Consider the following 22,902-nt stretch of genomic DNA (forward strand, 5'->3'; position numbering starts at 1 on the left):
AAATCATCAGGTGTTCCAGTTTTCTCCCACATCCCAAAGATATATCCCAAATGCTCAGGTTGCATGGTTAATTGGCAATTGAAAATCACCCTAAGTGAATGGTAGAATCTGAGGAAGTTGATGAGAATGTGGAGAGAATAAAATGGATTTAGTGTCAATAGTTGCTTGTTGATCAATGTGGTGAAGGACCTGTTTCCATGCTGTTTGATTCAATGCAACCAATCCAAATTGAAAGTGTAGCAACCGAGGACGGGTAACAATATTGTTCTGCTTCTCACCCCTCATTCACTTTCTCTCTGCCAAGAATCTTATCAGCGAGGTTATCCAGGAATCATCTGAGTGAGAAATGGGAGCATATGTGCAGCTGAGAACTAGGAGTTGGACTTCAGGAAATCCCATCCCTTTACTTAAATGCATTGAGAGCTAGGATTCATGGAGACAACTTTTAAAAGAAGATTGCTTGCATGACACTAACATTACAATCAAGCAATAGATGATGGGATGGAGTGAGCATGTTCTGGATGCAGAGGGAATGGAAAATCCAAAATCCTTATTTCCCATTTCACAGAAGTCTGGAAATTACTGGTGTACAGATTTATAAAGTACCCCCATTGAGACCATCCTTAATTGTTCTGACAGAAATACTAATCTGGGCATTATTAGTGGTTCACTCACTCAATAGACAGTATAGACAATAGGAGCTGGAGTAGGCCCTTTGGCCCGTCGAGCCAGCACCGCCATTTTACAGATCATGGCTGATCACTACTATCAGTACCCCTTTCCAGCCTTATCCCCATAACCCTTAACTCCTTTGCCCACTAGAGTCTTATCTAACTCTCTTTTGAACATAATCAGCGAATCTGACTCTACCACCCTCTGTGGCAGAGCATTCCACAGATTCACACTTCTCTGGGTAAAAAAATGTTTTCTCATCTCCGTCCTAAAGGGCCTACCTGTATTCTTAAACTATGCCCTCTAGTCCTCGTCTCCCCCATCATTGGGAACAAGTAATCCGACTTCACCCTGTCTATCCCCCTGATAATTTTGTATACCTCAATCATGTCCCCCCTCATCCTTCTAAACTCCATCGGATACAAGTCCAGTTTTTTAGCCTTTCAGCAAATGTCAACCCCGCCATCCCTGGAACTAACCTTGTAAATCTGCGCTGCACACCCTCTATAGCTAGTATGTCCTTCCTCAAAATTGGAGACCAGAACTGGACGCAATACTCCAGGTGGGGTCTCACCAGGGCCCTGTACAACTGCAGAAGGGCGTCTCTGTTCCTATACTCCAATCCCCTTTTTATGAAAGCCAACATGCCATTTGCCTTCTTCACAGCTTTCTGAACCTGCATGTTAGCCTTCAGTGACCGGTGAACAAGTACACCCAGATCCATTTGCACCTCCCCACTCCCTAGCTTGTCTCCATTTAAATAATACTCAGCTTTCCTATTATTGCCCCCAAAATGGATAACCTCACATTTGCTCACATTGAATGTCATCTTCCATTCAGCAGCCCACTCCCCCAACCTGTCCAAGTCCCTCTGCATTTTCCTGACATCCTCCTCACACCCCACACCGCCACCCAGTTTAGTGTCATCTGCAAATTTGCTCATGTTATTAATAATCCCCTCATCCAAATCATTTACATAAATTACAAACAACTGAGGACCCAATACCGATCCCTGCGGCACTCCACTCGTCACATCCTGGCATCCTGAAAAAGACCCGCTTACTCCAACCCTTTGTTTCCTATTTCTTAACCAATTTCCTATCCATGTCAGCACCTTACCTCCAATACCATGCTCCCTGATCTTGCCCACTAGTCTCCCATGCGGCACCTTATCAAAGGCCTTCTGGAAGTCCAAATACACTACATCCACTGGCTCTCCCAAGTCCACCCTCTTTGTCACATCCTCGAAAAATTCCAGAAGGTTAGTCAAGCATGACTTACCCTTAAGGAATCCATGCTGACTAGCCCTTATACTATTATTTCTGCCTAAGTGTTCTGCTATTACTCCTTTTATGATAGATTCCAATATCTTCCCCACCACTGACGTCAGGCTGACCGGTCTATAATTTCCCGTTTTCTCCCTCCCTCCCTTTTTAAAAATTGGCACCACATCAGCCACTCTCCAATCCGCAGGGACCTCCCCCGGATCTATGGAACTTTGGAAAATGTCGACCAGTGCCTCCACAATTTCCATAGCAACTTCTTTAAGCACCCTGGGATGCAGCCCATCAGGCTCTGGGGATTTATCAGCCCTCAGTCCCAACAATTTACTCACAACCTCCTGCTTCTGGATCTGGATATCCATTAGATCCCCTACTTCCCCAGGAAAGTTCCCCAAGTCTCTTGATACTGCATGACCACTACCCCCTAACTGACCATAACCTATATCCTCCTTGGTGAAGACAGTTGCAAAGTATTTGTTTCCGGTAATAATTCCACCCTTTTCCATTCGTAATGGACCAATTTTAGACCGAACCAATTTCTTCCTCTTCACATATTTAAAAAAGCTTTTGCTATCCTCCATTATATTATTTGCTAATTTCCTCTCGTACTTCATTTTCCCCTCTCTTATGACTTTCTTAGTTACCCTCTGATGCTCTTTGAAGGTTTCCCAACCTTCTAACTTCCCACTCCGCTTCGCTATCTTATACTTACTCGCTTTGGATTTGATATTGCACTTGATTTCATTACTTAGCCACGGCTGCCATTTGCATCTCCTAGAGCCTTTCCTCCACTTTGCAATAAATTTGTCCTGAATCCTGTGAAAAATGTCCAAAAATACCTGCCATTTTTCCCCAGTTGTCCTCCCAGCTAGTGTATCTTTCCATTTTATTTTGGCTAGCTCCTCCCTCATAGCTGCACTCTGTTTAAAAAAAAGAGTCTTAAGAAATTATAAAATGTTTTCACTCTGACTGTGATGGATATTGAATTCATATATAACAGTTTTATTTTTCTTATATAATGGTTTTTTTCTACATTCTTTTTCATATATTACTTTGGATTAATGACTTCTATTTATGTACTGTTTCTGTAAAAATCCAGTAAAAATATTGGGGAAAGAAAAGCAAAAAGTATTTGCAAAACAGTTCTCAGAAATATTTTCGGCTGAATTTAATCTTTTCTGAATTACACCTTTAGTGTCATCCAATATTAACATTATTTGCACAATTATTTGCACAATTGACCTCATTTGTTAAAGCAGATGTCAGAGAGTTTATTTTACAAATTGTGATACAGAGGGAATTTCATGTGACACAAATGTCAAATGAAATCTGGTGCCAACTTGACCCCAACAGCAAGAACATGGCTCACCCAATTAAATCAAACAATCATAAAAATTACATCCAAAATTTTAGAGGGGAAAAATATTACAAATTACCTCAATCAAACAGGATCTTACCATCCATTCAGCTAATAATATTTGAGTACTGTACTATAGCGACCAAAATGGCTACCCAGTGATATCCATTGAATGTAATTCATTAATCTATTATTTAAATCTCGAGAGTGACAACATATCCGATGACATCACTTTTGTATTCTTGCCATACAGAAAACTATGACATCATAAAGCAAAAAACATAATTTTCATAGTTTTGTTAATTAATTGAATAATTTTCACTCATTCACCTTACTTATGAAGTGCTTTATCATGCTTAATTTGCATGTTCTAACCGTGGCACAGGTACATAATTGAAAAGGGCAATTGGAACCTTATAAAGCATTGTACAACAGGATAATGAAATACAAATTAATAATAATATTTTGCCACACATTGAGTGTTTACAGTCAGCACTGCTGCAGTCAGTGGCTCCCCACAAAGAGGGAATGACATTTTGTGACCATTTTCAGGTACTACTCGTACAATTTGCAAGATAGTCACTTTCATTGATGAGAGTGACTAGCACTTAAGCCGAATATTGAATGATTTTGTTCTTTGCTTTGTCCATGTAACGTGTCGCTACATAATATTGACTAATGAAGAAAGTCTTAAAGTGGGGAGGACATTCAACTGTGTCTGCTGCTTGCTATCTCCTGATGTCTCTCTCAAACTCTTTTGCTGAATGTGCAGGCCAAATATGATGCTGAGAATCAAGGACCTGTTTGAACAGGGAACCCATTAGGCAATCTCCTTAATCAGGGCGAGTTAAGGATTGAGTCCAGAAGCAACAACAGCAGAAGGAATGAATGAATGAGGGAGAATTCTGTTACAAATTGGGCACAGAATAAAATAAAGAGTGGGAAAAAGAAACTGGATTAAGAGAAAGGAAAAAGAATAGAGACGGCATAAAAATGACAATAAAGCAACCAAATTAAAATTATTACATTTTACAAACCGAAAAAATATATTCATAACCCAAAGAAATACATTTCTGCATTTATAATAAACCCCCATAGAGCCAAATGTCCCAAACTTGATGTTGCACTGAAATGGGGGAATAATGTATAAAAAGTACTGTAATTTCTACATGGTCAAATCAAAATGTGTACAAATAACCTTGATTAAAATCAGGAAAGTTCACTTTAATTACGTTAATTGTTCAGTTCCCAGCAAGCACACAAATGTAACAACTCTGCAATAATTATTGTGAAGGTAGATACAATTTTAAAAAGCAACTCGAGCAACTTCTGGAGTTATGAATTTAATCCTGCATCTGCCAATGAGTGAACATACAGTCATTGTATCAATGAAGTATAAATAACCATAGTGTAGATTTCCCCAATAAAATCTGGTTCAAAAAATATTTTGCAGTATGATCAATTTTTCAAACTTTAATGTGGCACCATCTTCTTAAAATACGTGGGGAAAGAAGAATCAAATGCTGAATGGTCCCGATTTTCTGATTGGGTTAAGCTCTTGTCAGAATTGCAATGTATCAAAAAGTCTGATTATCCAGTCACAAAGGCACCAGCCCTTCTGAAGTTTGAATTGCAATGTTGCTTATCACAGGATTTAAGCACCTTAATGCAACAGATCATTGGGGGGAAAAAAAATCACTTTTTGGAGCAGAGCCATTTTGTCATTAAAATTTCCTATTTTCATTATTACAATTCATTGTCAGACAGGCTTTGGTGATCCAGAGAAATCCATTTTAAGTTAGTGAAGATGATTGCAATAGTGATTGGTGAGTTCTGAGTAGTGTTTATTTCAATAGTAAGCCCTTGGTGAATTCATGTCCTGTACATATCATGATTCAAGATTCAATTTATTGTCATAGTAATAAAACGGTGTCCTATTACATGAAATTCCTTTTTGCCTGCTACAAGGCAGACAGATTCGCCACTGGCAGAGATTGCCAAAGTGCCTCTTACATTGTTTACGGTCAGAGAAAGAGAAGCAAAAGAAAGTTCTCCAGAGTCACCGAGTGTCCATAAATTTGCCTCTATTGCTTCTGCAACCTCTGCAAACCATTGCGACCTGAGTTCCAGATCTGAACCTCCGACACGGTCAGGGACACCTCGACACCCCCTCACATCCGGTTCTGATACCTGGTACTCCTCTGGCCAGATCGAGCCAGTTTCCTTACAGCAGCCTCCATCAACCTGCAGCTTCTGTGGTTAGTTCGCCTTGTGTTGCCAGCAGCCCACTGCTTGCACTGGTCCCTCAGCCACAGAGCCTCCTTGCTGGTCCACCTCCATGGTTACAGTCCCGTGGGTCATCTCTTCCGCTTATCCTTCTCAGCTGGGGGCATTATGGTGTGATTTTCCTGAACTCTGTCACCCTGCTCCAGTCCTCCGCTTCCCCAGAGTCTACAGCCCCTCGTGGTTGCTGCTGATCAATAAGTGCCGCCATCTTGGATGCAGACCCCGATGTCGCGGGATCTTAAGTAAAACTACAGTCGGCTCCTTCAGCGGGCTGTTCAAACCCCATGTGGACCTGAAGGCAGTCGACTGGATGGCTGGACCCTGCAGGCGTGCTGCATCTCGGCTCCCTCACGCCCCATGGATCCACACCAGTGGCAACGCTGCTTCTACACTGGCTCCAGAAGCGCCACGATCTTTACTTCTTTCCTCCATCTAAGTTAAAGTAGCTACCAGTGTTATACAAGACAGGTCATAGACTCAATCCTCATCTGAGGAGGGTCAAAGTTCAATTGAACATCTTGATGAAAAAGTATCCTTTTGCATGAATATACTTCATGCTTTCTGACATGATGCATTTCTGGAACTGGATGGTCTGCAGAAAAGATGCAGCATTTGAAAGCTATTTGATGTCCTTTGGAACTGAGTTTTTACATGAAAGGAAACCATTCTTCCCCACCCTCATGGGTTACATTGGTTTTGGAGTGCTGTGGTACAAGTCATAAATCACCAGGTGTTCGTTTTTCTTTTTGTAACTCTGCTCCATTTTGTGAGGAATGGATTTGAATTGGCCAAAACATAGAAAGCCCATCCATAAAAAATATATTTTACTCAAACTTGAATGAGTGAAATCTAAAACTAACCTTGAATGATCATATAACATGTCAAATTTTGCTATGAATAGCAAATGAATAGCATCTGCTGTTTTGTGCACTTGCTACAGGCATTCAGTGGGATTTTCCATGGCAAATTGGTCCTAGCTACCTATGCAAATGGTGCACTGCATTCAACAAGCCATCTGGACTCATGTGAACAGGCCAAGTTACAGTGCAGCTCCTTTTTGGATAAGGTTAAATTGTTGTTAATGAGCTGCTCAAATTCAGTTTAGTCATGTTAATTAGAATAAGCGGATGAAAAAATTTAAAAAATGAACATTGGAAAAGTAGAGAAAAAGAATAAAAAAATTAAACTCCCAACATAATTGAAAGCTAAAGAAATGAAATCCCACAATTATATAAAATATAATCGGTAGCATCACAAAACTTGTTTCACAGAAATGAAAGTTGACTTTGTTGAAGCCTGCTCAGATTGGAATATGGAGCTGCACATTTCCTAGAATATGTATTTGATGCATTTAAGTTAATTTAATAGAGAGCCACCAGTGAGATGCTGGTGTTAAATAACTGAAAGAAAAGTAATGTTTCACAGCAGCAAAATAAGCTTGCTGCAAGCTGCTGTCTGATTCACATATACAATGCCCTCCATAATGTTTGGGACAAAGACACTTTTTTCCCTTTATTTGTTCCTGTGCTCCACAGTTTTAAATTTGTAATCAAACAGTTAACGTAATTAAAGTTAACTTTCCTGATTTTAATCAAGGTTATTTGTACACATTTTGATTTGACCATGTAGAAATTACAGTACTTTTTATACATTATTCCCCCATTTCAGTGCAATATCATGTTTGGGACATTTGGCTCTATGGGAGTTTGTGAGTACTCGGGTATGTTTAATTGCTTCATTGGTTCAGGTATAAGAGACCAAAGCTTTCTTGTAAGCTTTTAATCACCTTTGGAGTCTGTAGTTGCCATTTTTCAACATGAGGACCAGAGTTGTGTCAATTAAAGTCAAAGAAGCCATTATGAGGCTGAAAAACAAGAATAAAACTGTAAGAGACATCGTCCAAACCTTAGGATTACCAAAATTAACTGTTTGGAACATCATTAGGAAGAATGAGTGTACTGATGAGCTCAGCAATCAGAAAGGGACTGGTATTCCAAGGAAGATCTCCATTACTGATGACGGAATTCCCATCAAAATGAAGAAAAATCCCCAAACATCTGTCTGACAGATCAGAAATACTCTTCAGGAGGCAGGTGTGGATGTGTCATTTATGGTTTATAGACTGCAAGCATGTAACAGCACAATCAGGGAATTTTGCCGCTACACGGGCAATCTAAAACGGAATGTGCAGGAATTTTGAGTTAATTCCTGCACCGCAATTTATCCTGCAGGACCCCTACAACTTTTTGGAAGAAGCCTGCTGTGTAAATTGTACTAGAAAAATTTGTTGACGGTCATCCACATTACTGCACGTCCAATCACTGGGACTATTGCACTCAGGTACTTGCAGTCTAAAAAGGTGCCTAGACTGAACGACCACATAGGCAGTAATTATGCAAATTTTTTTCAGAGGTTTTCCCGACATTGCAGTCTAAAACACATTAATGACTCGTGTCCATGAACAGAAATACAGAGGCTGCATTGCAAGATGCAAACCACTAGTTAGCCACGGAAAGGATGGGCAGATGACAGTTTGTCAAGAAGTATTTAAGAGCCTGCAGAATACTGGAAAAAAGTCTCGTGGACAGATGAGACCATGATTAACCTGAATCAGAGTGATGGCAAGAGCAAAGTGTGGAGGCAGAAAGGAACTGCTTACCACCTTTGTCATGGTTTGCACCTTGTAGTGAAGCCTCTGTATTATTGTCCAAGGTGTCTTCTGGAGACAGGAATCATTGTCAGATCCACAGCTGCCTCCTGAAGAACGTTTCTGATCTGTCAGACATAGGTTTGGGGATTTTTCTTCGTTATGATGAGAATTCTTCCGTCATCAGCAGTGGAGATCTTCCTTGGAAAACCAGTCCCTTTCTGATTGCTGAGCTTATCAGTAGGGTCTTTCTTCTTAATGATGTTCCAAACTGTTGATTTTGGTAGTCCTGAAGTTTGGACGATGTCTCTTACTGATGTCTCTTCGGCCTCATAATGGCTTCTTTGACTCTCATTGGCACAACTCTGGTCCTCATGGTGAAAAATGGCAACTACAGACTCCAAAGGTGATCAGAAGCTTTCTTATACCTGCACCTGAGTACTCACAAGCACCTGTGAAGCCAAATGTGTCTTAAGATGAGGACACAATGTATAAAAAGTGCTGTAATTTCTGGTGAAATCAAAATATATACATAAACAGTGATGTGCGTTTTCATTACATGTGAATTCCTTGATTTCAGATTTAAGTTTTTGGAGCACAGGGAAAAAAAGTGTCTTTGCCCCAAACGTTATGGGGGGCACTGTAATACTGGCAAACAACATCACCTCCCCCCTTATCTTCACAGCAAATGGCCATCCATTATAATTTTGATTTTGAGCAGTTTAATGATTTTTGAATTCTTAAGATCTTTGAAAAATGTGGATCAAATTGGAACTCGTTTTTTTTATGTTGGTCCCCATTTGATTGTCTTCCACATGCTGGGAGAATCATCTGCTACTCACTCTTTTTTGTTCAAAACTAACTTTATTCACAAGTGTCATGTTCGTATGTACATTTCGTAACTGTACAATGTAGTGTGAACCATTATCCTACATACACCACTATCCTTCATGTGGCCTCTGAGGTTACTCCCCCCACCCCCACCCCCTTCCCCTCCAGTCTCGGCACCTCAATACCCAGAAGTGGAAGGACCTCAGATGGTGGTCTTTCCCCACAAAGCTTTTGCATTAGCTGCCACAAGCTTCAACACATTCCTCAGCATGTATACCTGCAGCCTGGAATGTGCTATTCAGCAACATTTCCAGACATCTCACTGTGCTGGAAGACCAATGGCTTTTAGACAGTCCACAGAATCTTTCAATGAATTAATGATCATCCGGCAGTACTGGATGTTTACCTTATCTGTGTCCCCGGAAACATCCCATAAATCAGAGGGTCTTCTGGAGATGAACCATGACAAGAACCCTTGAATCCTTGTCCACACACTTTTAGCACATTTGCAGTCTGCAAAAAGGTGGGTGCTTATCTCCTCACCATCATAGTCCTCAAGGGAAATGTGTGTTGGGGAGATAATTCCAGGTATACAGTAAGTATCCAACAAGGAGGGCTCTTTTATCATGAGCCAGGCCAGATCCTAGTGCTTGTTAGTATGTTCTGACAATGAGGCATTCTGCCAGATGATGTGGACAATCTCTTCTGGAAACCATCCTGCAGTATCCATTGAATACTTATTTTTCAGTGACTGCAGGACATTCAGTACTGATCACTATCTGATGACTTGTGGTTGAAGGTGTTTGTCTGGAACACTTTTTTCATGAAGGATAGCTGAAGTCGTAACTGACTTGAACATTGCATAACAGTTGGGGCTAGGCCCCGTCCAGCACATAGCAGTTCTTGGTGACCTCGTACTTTGGTTCCATGCAGAGCCAGATGCAGCCACACATGAAGGTGGTCATCAGGATAAGGGCCATGTTGGATATGCCCTTGCCTCCAGGGTCAAGTGACTTCTAAGTGCCCACCTATCAGACCAAACAAAACAGCAATTGCTGAAATCATGGCAATCTTTATCTGTTGCAACATGTCAGATGGGTAAACCAATAATTTACACTGGAAATTGTTTCAATTTACCATGAATTGGATTTCAAAATGTTTTAGTTGTACAGTTGTTGCAGGAAAGTGATTATTTGTTCATGCATCCAGTGGTTCTTTGTTCTAACACAAAAATTTTCTTCAAGCAATTCTTGTTATTTTGCTTGGAACATTATATTAGAAAATTAGAGTATAAGACCTAATAGCGATAACATATTTTATTCAGTAATTTGGTAAATGAGGCTAATCTTTTAATGCTGAATGTCATTTTGCAATAAACTAATGAACAAGATTCCAGTTTTTCTGTGTTTTTAAAAAGAGAGAAAATTAGATTTTTATAAAAATCCCTAATACAAAAGCTCAAAGGAGTGACAAAATAATTCTGATTTACACCTTCTTGTCTACATTTTTCTGTCTTTAGGTTTTTGAACATCATTTAAATATTGAGTACCAATGAGTGATGACATCATTGGCTGAGTGGCAGCTGGCTCAGACGAGTTGCTGCAGCCATAGGAATGATGAAGTGGCCATCAGAAGGTGCATTCACCGACTGGAAGTTGCTTCAGTGATCTTGCATCAATCACGTGCAAGCTAAGTCAACAGCCGTGCAGAGCTTGGATCAGTAAGGTAAATTTTCCAAATTTCATACCATCTGCAGGGCACCATTTGCAATGAAAAACTTCCTGCAAAAATGTAGACATATATTTTTCATGAAGAAATTCAAGTCAGTATGATCAGGATTATGATCTGTGTAGCAATGGCATCGATGGCAATGACTAATTGCTACCAATGCATAAATCTCAGAAAAAATATATACATTTATTATACCTTTATCATTTATCAATTTTTAAAAATAGTTTATAGTTTGTAAAAAAAATTTAAACCAAATTTAGAGTTACCTCTGTAAAAATAAATGTTTCTCTGTCTAATTTGGATGCATTGGTGGTATTAGTGCTTATATGCAAGTATACACATATTGGTTGGTTTTCCTTCTCTAACCAGTCATATTTTGGAGCCTAGTGAAAAAGGCAAGAAAATTAGAATGTGAAACACAGAAGTCTGCAGATGCTGTGATTGTTGTGAAAGTATTCATTTAATGATTTCTGGATATAAAATAATGGAGTTTGTTATCTTAAATCTTGCTCTTTAAACCAAACTCACAAAGAAAGTGATCTGGTCATCTCCATTGCATGATCATGTTTATTGATCCATATTTTCTTGCAATATTGAAGACTATTCAGCCCATCAGATCCATGCTGGTTCACAGATCAATTTCGTGACCCCCCCCCCCCCCGCCGCCCCCCCCAATAATTTTCCATCTTCTTCCCATCAATTCCACTTTCATCTTCATTAAAGGCAATAGCCAATTAATCTACCAACACACATGCCTTTGGAATGTGGGTGGAAATCGAAACATCTGAGGAAAGCCATTCATTCACTGCAGATGTTGAAAATCTGGAATAAAACAGAGAGTGCCAGATCTACTCAGTGGATCAGGCAACAACTTTGGAGAGAGAAACTGTGTTAAATGTTCATCTTGATGACTTCATCAAGTTTCCTAGAACACAGTAGTCTTCAACCTTTTATATCCATGGGACATTGATATCCTTTAATGTAATCCCTTATCCTACTTTTGAAAGACACTGTAGGCTGCTCAAGAGTGCCATTATTACAGAACTTTGCTTGAGCAAGCAGCTCCAGAAATATTATTACAGAAGAAAAAACTTGATGACAAGTGGAAATCTTAGCACTGTCCTCTCGGATGCACAGAGTAAAAATCCACATCACAGGGCAATGCTGAGGAACCATGCAGGATGTTTTGATGCATAATTAATGTAAAAGGATTGGAATATCAATGACCTGGAACATAAAGCCTCTAGCCCAGTAAGCTTATTTGGAATGAATCTGTAAACATATTTTCATTGTTACCTATTTTCAGCAAGAACTGTGTTTGCAATATGTTAAGTATTTTCATTTTATTGATGTACTCCATTTTGGGGAATTTTATTGGTGCATTCATTCCCCTTTCCTAAATGGCTTTGAGATGGTTGTGATAAGTTAGGTCACACACCCTTTCACTGCCTCCCTGAGGTATATTTTTCTGCACTTCCTTTGCACCAAATATGCATTCATATCTTCCTTCAGTTGGAATATTTCATTTGTCAAAGACAACGGAATATTTCATTTGTCAAAGACAACTGAATAATCCTGCCTACCTTTAGTCTTTGAGAGTAGATGGAATCTTTTATTTATATTTTTATAATTGGGTTACGAAGATCCAAAATTTGAATCTGGTGTCCTAAATTCGACCCTTCACTTCTAGAAACAGAAGGGACATTAAAATAGCCTGATACTATATGTCACTCATTGTAAATGTCCTATTTATCTTCACGACAGTCAGCCACATGATCTTTTTCCATTGCTTTATCTCAAGAAGTATGATACCAGGAAAACTCTTTAAATTTGCTTTCAACATTTTTCTGATGTCATGTTCTTCATATACAACAGGTTGATGATTTATTCTCTATGTTAAAAATAGTTCATGTATGACTAACTGCGTGACTCCAAACTGGCTGACTGAAACACAAAAGTTTGCAGATGATGTGATTGTATTAAAAACACACGGAGATGCTGGAGGAACTCAGCATGACTTGTAGCATCCATAGGAGATAAAGATATATTGCTGACATTTTGGGCCTGAGGCCTTATCTCAGGTCAGAACACAGGTGATTATTGATGACAGATTGGCCATCTTTCAATTCCCTGCTCACAGGTAAAGCAATTGTATTGATTGTTGCTGATACATGAAGCTGAATGAATTTCCCAGCATTAGCATGGGCTAGCAGCCATGTCTTCCAGTTATCCAGGATCTGTTCAGATTTTGGAGTACATCTGGATCACTGACTGAACAGAACCTCAGGAAGCAGTGGGGATGGGAGAGTGTAGTTTGTGGCAAGATACTGCCTTTTATATGAAAGAGGGTGTTTACATCCCAGAACATGACCTGAACTTCCAACATTTTTTGTTCTTATTTCAGATTTCCAGTATCTGCAGTAATTTGTTATAGGCTTTCAGAGTTTTACAGCATGGAAACAGACACTTCAGCCTAATTATCATGCCAATTATGTTGTCCACCCAAGCTAATCCCATGAGCCCATATTCTTCTTAACCTTATCCATGTCCCTGTCTAAATAACTTTCATATGTTAAAATTGTACCCACCTATACTACTTCCTCTGGCAGCTTGTTCCACATACCCACCACCCTCCATGGGAATAAGGTGGCCCTCAGATCCCTTTTAAATCTTGCCCTTATCACCTTAACTCTATGCCCTCCTTCATTTTAGATTCCATTATACTGGAAAAAATCCCGTCACAATTTTAAAATTTAATTTTAGACATACAACTTGGCAACAGGCCCTTTCAGCCCATGAGCTTTTGCTGCCCAATTAAACTGGGGTGGTTTGGTTGGTGTAGCGGTTAGCCCAATGCCTTTACAGTGCCATTGATCGGAACCGGGTATCAAATCCTGCGCTCTCTGTAAAGAGTTTGTATGTTCTCCCCGTGTCTGCGTGTCTCCCATCATTTGAAAGGTACTGGAGGTTCAGGTTAATTGGGTGTAAATTGGGCAGCATGGACTCGTGGGGTGAAATGGCCTGTTATATTGCTGTATGTCTGAAAAAAAACCCTACAACTCCATTATGTTTTGAACAGTGGAAAGAGCACCCAGAGGAAACCCATGCAGATATGGGGAGAACATACAAACTCCTTACAGACAGCACCAGATCAAATTCCAGTCACTGGTGCTGTAACAGCATTGCATTAACTGCTATGTTAACCATGCTGCCCCTAAATTTTGACATACAGCACTTTCAGCCCACGAGCCTGTGCCACCCACATACACCCATTTAACCTACAACACTGGTACATTTTGAACGGTGGGAGGAAATCAGAGCACCCACAGGAACCCCATGCAGATACAGGGAGAATGTCCAAACTTCTTACAGGCAGCTCAGGATTCAAACCCCAGTCGCTGGTGCTGTACTGCATTACACTAACTGCTATACAAACCGTGGTACCCTTATAAGCCTTTAATGGTAAACCCTCTCAGCCTCTTACAATCCAAAGAGGAAAGTGTAGCCTGACCAGCCTCTCCTTATAATTTAAGATATCCAGTTCCAGTAACATCCTCATAAAACTTTTGCTTTCTTTTTAAAATATTTTTTATTGATTTTAATATATAAACATGCATACAAAATTCAATGAGATATATAACCAGTCATCTTATATACATGTAAAGAAAATCAGAAAGAATAATATAACAGCAATAGCCAGTTGCCTATTCATATGAGAAACAAAAGCAATTAACATATTCTTAATGTACATAATTAAACCCATTTACCAGATTGTTAGGTAAAAAAAAAGATAAAAAAGAAAAAAATGAAAACCTATAGAACTAAAACTAATGTACCCCCTCCCTCTAATAAAGTGTCCGTTAGTTATACAAAAGGATGTTTGGAATCAGATAGCAACATCTAGGCATCGGATGGCGAACTCCCAGAGTCTTCAGCGTTCTTAATTTTCCAAATCATAATAGCATTCCAAGAATGGGCTCCACATCTTTACAAATTGAAATTAAAACTTTTGCTTTTAAAATTCAATCGTACTTTTTGTTCCCCCAAAGTAGATTATAGATAGTTGGTTACAATGTCAAAAACTCCATGGCTTATAAAGTTTCTGGATGCAAATCTGAAGCATTGTGACCACCCTAAATGAGGTGAGAGGCCCCCATCATCTACTGATTACCCAAAACAAGGATCTGAAGCAAAACTGTGCAGCAATGGATTCTCAACTGTAATTAAGAGACCAATATGCTGTATATCTGTTGCACCAAGCACAAACTAATGATGTGATAGCATATAATTTATCTATGTCTCATTTGAATTGCATGATACCACGAAATAAAATCAGTGAGAGGCAGACATGTTTTCATTTGTTGTTATGGCGAGAAAAGGAGTTCTCTCAGAGCACAAGTATAACACAAGTATAACACAGAAGGGAACTTCCTTGGAAATCTCGAGGATGATATGGGGATCATATGCATTCTCAGATAGTTTACTTGTAACATTAGATTTGCTCTTCCTATGGGCTCTATCGTATCATTACTACCATAAACTAGTTCTAAGAGCAAGCAATTGCATAAGGTATCTGCTCATACAGTCTCAGGTTGGAAAAGTTCACAATGTTTTTGCACTGAAGAATGTGAGAGCAGAACGACTGTAAGAACCCCTGATTAAAAACCCTATACTCTGCCTCAACAAAATGTCTTCAGTTGTCAAACCAGAACTCCAGCAAAAGCTTTCACAGAGAGTAAAGTCTGCAAATGCTGTGTTTGTAGTAAATACACAAAAGTGCGAGAGAAACTCATCCAGAGTTTTGGGCCAACATTTTGAGCTTGAGTGTTTTGTCAAGGTAAGATACTTCAGTTATATATATTGCCTCCTCTGGATGAGTTTCTCTAGCACTGCGGGCGAGACCTGCCGAGTTACTCCAGCACTTTTGCGTATTTACTAGATTTAATAGTATGCAAAACGGGATTCAATGCAACAGTATGTGTATGGATCAGTAATATTGGGAGATGTTTATATGAAAGCAAAGATGTTGAACAATCCTTCATCCACCTTATTAGGCTAATATTTCAATCTCTTCCAATTTCTCCCCAACAACAGATGACACACAGTTTGCTTCCCCCAACCTGATTGAGCTTTACTATGGCAAAAAAAATGGTGCATTATTCTTATGAGAGAAAGGGCACTTTTGGATATTCATGTGTTCAAATATCTGCTGCCCACAAAAGAAATGATCACTCAACTCTTGTCACAGGGCATAGAAAGGGAAAGAATTGGAGACTCTTATGCAGCTACGCAGTGGTTCTCAACCTTTTTCTTTCCACTCACATACCACTTTAAGTAATCCCTATGCCATCAGTGCTCTGTAATTAGTAAGGAATTGCTTAAGGTGGTATGTGAATGAGAAGGGAAGGTTGAGAATCACTGCTCTAAAGCCAATTATTACTGAAATATTTTGCTTGAGAAAAATTGTCCTCGGCCCATTATCTTTGGAGTTATGAAACTGTGCACATAACAAGTCAATTAGGTACGATTAAAACAGTGGTTTTCAACCTTTTTCTTTCCATTCACATACCATCTTAAGCAATCCCTTACTAATCACAGAGCACCTATGGCACAGGGAATACTTAAAGTGGTATGTGAGGGGAACGAAAAAGGTGGGGAACCACTGAGCTACAGGAAAATGACACATGCAAGGCTTCTAATTTCTCGCTTCACAGTAAACTATAGAAGGAAGCCTCAACTTTACACCATCAATCTCCAGAGATACAATCAGGACGAAGATGCCATGAGATAAATCCTTTGGTTCCAGAAGTGCCCTGTAAAAGCAACTAGTCTCCTCTCTCGATATGTGCCCTTGTTACATCTGGGATAATCACAGTTAGCTGATTAAAAGACATGAAGCCATCAGAGAAAAGCACAGTTTTATAGGTTAGTTTGCATTAAATTAGCATGATATTAGAATAAAGTGGAAGGAAAACTATTACTGAATTGATCATGGTATTTGGTCATATTTAATTATATGCCTTAACATTGAACCAGGTGTCACCTAATGTTCACATGGAATTGAAATGAATAAATCTGTTCTAAGATGGCGTTCCTCCAGAAACTTATTGAATTTTTACTTTAACAAAATAATTATATGTTTCTGGCTCACCATATGTACTTTTTTACATCATAATTAATAGCTTTTCATTTTATATAAAGCGACAATCATATTTTATACAATGCAACAGTGTGCTTGCATGTTAAACATCTCTCCTCATCTACAGAAGCATTTCTCATTTCCCATATAGTCATTATTCAGATTGGCCCTTAATAAACTGCTGTGAAAGTGGGAATGAGTGCAGTTTCACACTCTGCATTTAGGTCGAGGGAAGAGATAGGCAGATTGGCCAGGGTGCTCAGGATGTTGCCTGGACTGGTTGACTTCAGTTATGGGGAGATAACCAATATTCTGGGCTTGCTTTCCCTGGAGTGAAGAAGCCGAGGGATGACTTGCACACAGGTACATAAAATTATGAAGAATAAATGAGGAGGATAGTTAAAAATCTTTTCCCCATGGTCAGGATATCAAAAATGAGGGGGAAAAGGTTAAATGTGATAGGATTTAAGGGGAAACATTTTTTTAACAATACACGTGGATTGATGTCTGGGACTTGCTATCTCAGGAGGTGTAGATTCACTCACTTTTTACCATGTTTAAGAAAGATTTAGACAGACAGACACATAAATAGGCAAAGTGTTGATGGATGCAGACAAATGCAGGAGAATAGAATTTGTGTAGGTCAGTAAACAGGTCTATTTCTCTACTGTATAACTGACTCTTTGATAGCCAACTCAAAGGGGTGATTTCTTTTTCAGTTTTGTCTCGATTTAAAGCTGGATGACAGAGATGTGGAAGTATTATCTTATGATTTTTTTTGGTGCCGTGCTGCTGCAAGAAATGGAAACTTGTTTGTGACCTACCTTTTAGACATTTAAAAGCAAAAGGATGATAAGGGACAAAATTGGTCCCCTTGAAGATCCGGATAGTCGGAGCCAAAAGAGATGGGGGAGATCTTAATTTTGTTTTCACCTGTATTAACTCAGGAAACGGACAGAGTTCTGGGAAATAAGTAAAACAAGCAGTGAGATCATGGAACCTATACAGATTAAAGAGGAGGAGGTGCTTGCCATCTTAAAGCAAACAAGAGTGGGTAAATCCCCAGGGCCTGACAAGATATTCCCTTGGACCTTGAGGGAGGCTAGTGCAAAAATTGCAGCGGGTCTGGCAAAAAAATTTAAAATGTCCTCAGCCACGGATGCGGTGCCAGAGGATGGGAGGTTAACTCACGTTGTTTCATTGTTTAAAAAAGGCTCCAAAAGTAACCCAGGAAATTACAGGCTGGTGAGCCTGACGTCAGTGGTAGGTAAATTATTGGAAGGTGTTCCAAGAGATAGGATATACAATTATTTTGATAGCCAGGGACTGATTAAGGATAATTAACATGGTTTTGTGTGTGGTGAGTCATTGGTTAAGCAATCTTATAGAGTTTTTTGAGGAGGATACCTGGAAAGTTGTTGAAGGAAAGGCTGTGGATGTAGTCTACATGGACTTTAGTAAGGCCTTTGACAAGGTCCCTCATTGGAGGTTAGACAGGAAAGTTCAATCGCTGGGTATTCATGGTGAAGTAGTGAACGGAATTTGATAATGGCTGGACAGGAGAAGCCAGAGATTACTGGTGTAAGATTGCTTCTCAGATTGGAGGCCTGTGACTAGTGGTGTGCCTCAGAGATCAGTACTGGGACCATTTGATACACCATGAATCACTTGACTATTGTAGGGAAACCAATAGGCTTTTATTCATTTGAGAACTTAGCATAGACCCACTGTTCAGTTGTCCTGCACTGAATAACAGGGGGCTGTGGAACAGTCACCCTTATACTGGAGCCTGTAGGGAGGGGCAAATTGGATCAGCAAGTTTGCAGATGACACTAAGATTGAGATGTCATGGATAGCGAAGAAGGTTTTCAAAGCTTGCAGAGGGATTTGCACCAGCTGGAAAAATGGGCTGAAAAATGGCAGATGGAGTTTAATGCAGACAAGTGTGAGGTGTTGCACTTTGGAAGGTCAAACCAAGAAAGGACATACACAGTAATTGGTAGGGCACTGAGGAGTGCGGTAGAACAGAGGGATCTGGGAATACAGACATAATTCCCTGAAAGTGGAGTCACAGGTGGATAGGGTCATAAAGAGAGCTTTAGGCCTATTGGCCTTCATAAATCAAAGTATTGAGTACAGGAGTTGGAAGGGTATGGTAAAATTGTATAAGACATTGGTGAGACCAAATTTGGTCCATTTTGTGCAGTTCTGGTCACCTAATTATACAAGAAAGATATCAATAAGATGAAAAGTTTGCTGAGACCATTTACTCGAATGTTGTCTGGAGTTCAGGAACAGAGTTACAGGGAAAGATTAAATATGTTATGGTTTATTCTCTGGAGCGTAAAAGAATGAGGGGAGATTCAATAGAGCTATTTAAAATTATGAGGGGGATAGAAAGAATAAATGTAGTTAGGCTTTTTCCACTGAGGGTAGATGAGATTCAAGCCAGAGGACTTGAGTTAAGGGTGAAATCGAATAAGTGTAGGGGGAACTTCTTCACATAAAGAGTGATGGGAGTGTGGAATGAATATCCAGCTGAATTGGTAATTGCGGGCTCAATTTTAACATTTAAGAATATGGAAAGGTACATGGAAGAGATATGGAGAGCTGTAGGCAAGGTGCAGGTCAGTGAGACTAGGAAAAAAAATGGTTTGGCACAGACAAGAGGGGTCGAGGAGGCCTGTTTTTTTGCTGTAATTGTTCTATGGTTGTTAGGACAAAGTGAATACAAGTATGGTGACACTTTTAGGGTTTGAGATTGAGGACCAATGTGGCTGACTTACAGAAGGTGAAATGTGTGTAGATTTCAACATCAAAACTTGAAGATGCAAGAAAACTTTGAAAGATTATGACAGGTAGACTTTATGGAAGGGATTGGTGTTCAGGTAACATTTATTTTCTTGTATTGCCCAAAAGTTTCAAGAAAAGTGCATCCCTCAGAGGCAAGTATAATAATCGAGCCTGAGATTAAATGAACTTTTAGAGACAATCAGGTCCCTTCTAAGTTGGAACATACCAATTAAAGGCATTATTTACACAATTTTTATTACAGGTATGCTGCTGTTGAGAAGCACTCACCATAGGAATCTGGTTTTTCTTCTTGTTTCAGGAGACTGACTATTCAGATATCATGAATGATCAGTTTTGTGTGGGAGGTGATCAACACTTCCAAGGTCAAGAACTGTTTGAAGAAAATGAACAAACACAGACAGCATGTGCAACACCAGCCAGTAGTCTCAGTGTCAATGATAAGAGTTTCCTGCCTACCATTAAACTGGAGAGCTCTCTCCATCTAAAGAGCAACTCCAGTTCCATTAAATCCTATGATGTCTCTACTCGATCTAAAGGAGAACCAATGACTGCAGTGGAGGCAAAGAAACACTATATACACAAAATAACACCGTATGAAGAACAGGAAATAGCTAGCTATTCAGAAATATATTTTGTTGGACCAAATTCTAAAAAGAGACCAGGCATTATTGGAGCACCAAATAATAATAGCTATGATGACGAGCAGGGTTCATATCTCTACGTGCCACATGATCACATAGCCTATCGATATGAAGTCATCAAGGTAATCGGGAAAGGCAGCTTTGGACAGGTGGTGAAGGCATATGATCACAAACTCCATCAATATATAGCCTTGAAGATGGTACGGAATGAAAAAAGATTTCACAGGCAAGCAGCTGAGGAGATCAAGATACTGGAACATCTGAGGAAGCAAGACAAGGACAACACCATGAATGTGATCCATATCTATGAGAGTTTTTCCTTCCGTAACCACATCTGTATGACCTTTGAGCTGCTCAGCATGAACCTCTATGAACTCATTAAAAAGAATAAGTTCCAAGGATTCAGTCTGCCCCTGGTCCGTAAATTTGCACACTCCATCCTGCAGTGCCTTGATGCTTTGCATAAGAGCCATATCATCCATTGTGACTTGAAGCCTGAGAATATCCTGCTGAAGCAACAGGGCCGTAGTGGAGTTAAGGTGATTGACTTTGGGTCCAGTTGCTATGACCATCAAAAAATTTACACATACATTCAGTCACGTTTTTACCGAGCTCCTGAGGTAATTTTGGGAGCACGTTATGGGATGGCTATTGACATGTGGAGTTTGGGATGCATTCTTGCTGAACTGTTGACTGGGCATCCACTGTTACCAGGGGAAGATGAAGGAGATCAACTGGCTTGCATGATAGAATTACTAGGAATGCCGTCAAAAATGCTGCTAGAATGTTCCAAAAGGGCCAAGATGTTCATCAGTTCCAAAGGTTATCCTAGATATTCCTCTGTTGTGACACTTCCTGATGGCACTGTGCATTTGAATGGTGGACGATCACGGAGAGGAAAGAATCGTGGTCCTCCCGGTCAACGGGACTGGATCAGTGCTCTAAAGGGCTGTGATGACCAATCTTTCATTGACTTCATGAAACACTGCCTGGAGTGGGATCCTACCTTACGCATGACACCAGCACAGGCCTTAAGGCACCCTTGGCTGCGAAGACGCCTGCCAAAGCCTCCAACAAATGACAAAACAACGTTTGTAAAACGCATGTCAGCAAGTCCTACTGCCCTCATGGATGCAGTGGCAAAACTACCTCCTTCTTCTGCCAACATTGCCAACAAATTGCGATCCAATCAAAATAATGATCCCAACCCCAATATGTCTCAGAGGACTGTACTTCCCAAGTTGGTTAGTTGACTGAGTACTTGAAAAAAAACAAATACTTACTGACATTCACAATATGAATTTTTTGAGGCATGCATTATACAGGGAACACAAATTCTTCCTTTCTACATTCCAATGTGACTTGAACCAACAGGTTTTTAATTATTACAAGGCTACAAGTCTGCACTGAGTATGCTCTAGGACTACTGGGCAGCTCCCATCAATCCACACTGTACAAATTGGTTTACACTGTACAATAACAGAAGCTACCATTGACATTCACAGTAAAGCAGTTGGGCTGGATGCACAAATGAAAAGGTGTTCTTTGATTGGATTATTATTTATTTCACATCATCAGAACCCCACACAGAAATAACTGTGTGCTAACCATTGATCCCCATATACAGTATTTGATGGCCAAAAGTGTCCTTGTGCAGATTGATGAAACTGTTGTGTACAAAAGTAGCTTTAATCTATTCATGTTTTGCAACAAAATTATTTCAAAAAAATTTCATGTGAGAAAACATTTGTTCACTAAGTTATCGTCAATATCCCTTTAGAAACTGACCATTGATTGGCTGGAGTCTGGGTGATTCCTTGTATATACTGCAAAGGAGATAGAAGTGACCAGGCAAATGAATTAATATGCTGGCCACATACTGCCTGATCCACTATCTAAAAGACCCATATATTGCTGATTCAATGGCTTTGCCCAACTTACATGCAGGGAATGTCACTGCTGAGGTAGATTTTGCAAATGAACTGCAACTCCATAGAATTATGGTGATTTTTCTTCATTTAAAAAAGCTGCTAAAGGTCAAAACTAGTGGGTAAATCACCTCAATTTTTAGCCGTGGAGGAGACACATTTGCCATTTATATTTTGGCATTGATAGTTTGTGTCAAAGATTTTTTTTTACCGCTTCAACTTCTGTGTCTATTAAAGTTGATAGAAAGGAACTTCAATTGGTATGGTTCAGACAGAAAATATAAATCTCTTTATTTGTCTACTGTTTTGTATTTTTGTTTCCTGGTGGTGGGATGCGGGTGGGTGGAATTTTATTGAAAGTGGGTGCATTTCTACCGTGGCAAAAGTTTTAAATCCACAAATATGTCAGTGAAGAGCTTGACATTTCTCTGATATAACCACTCAACAAGGGAGGGACGTCACCAACTTAAATTTGTTATTTGCTCCTTAAATAGCAAGTTTATAACTGTTTTCAAATTAAAAAAAATCTTTTGTATCTTGGTTTGTCAAACTAAGTGCAACTCACTGATGAAG

The 22,902-nt window shown here is 39.6% G+C and overlaps 1 protein-coding gene across 2 annotated transcripts in view; it reads left to right on the forward strand.

The window, feature by feature from the left end:
• LOC138762639 (dual specificity tyrosine-phosphorylation-regulated kinase 2-like) overlaps positions 1-22,531 on the forward strand; it is a 64,517-nt gene extending 41,986 nt beyond the window's left edge. The window contains exons 1-3 of one of the 2 annotated variants that reach the window (XM_069936262.1): positions 3,655-3,697; positions 10,596-10,801; positions 20,059-22,531. In XM_069936262.1, the coding sequence (XP_069792363.1) occupies positions 20,080-21,654 (1,575 nt within the window). In that variant the 5' untranslated portion in view covers positions 3,655-3,697; positions 10,596-10,801; positions 20,059-20,079 and the 3' untranslated portion in view covers positions 21,655-22,531. Of the gene's footprint in view, positions 1-3,654; positions 3,698-10,595; positions 10,802-20,058 lie in introns of those variants that run through there. The other variant, XM_069936261.1, reaches the window with a different exon arrangement.
• Positions 22,532-22,902: the final 371 nt, after the last annotated feature.

The sequence above is a fragment of the Narcine bancroftii genome, chromosome 5 (assembly GCF_036971445.1).
Source record: "Narcine bancroftii isolate sNarBan1 chromosome 5, sNarBan1.hap1, whole genome shotgun sequence".
Taxonomy (NCBI): Eukaryota; Metazoa; Chordata; class Chondrichthyes; order Torpediniformes; family Narcinidae; genus Narcine; species Narcine bancroftii.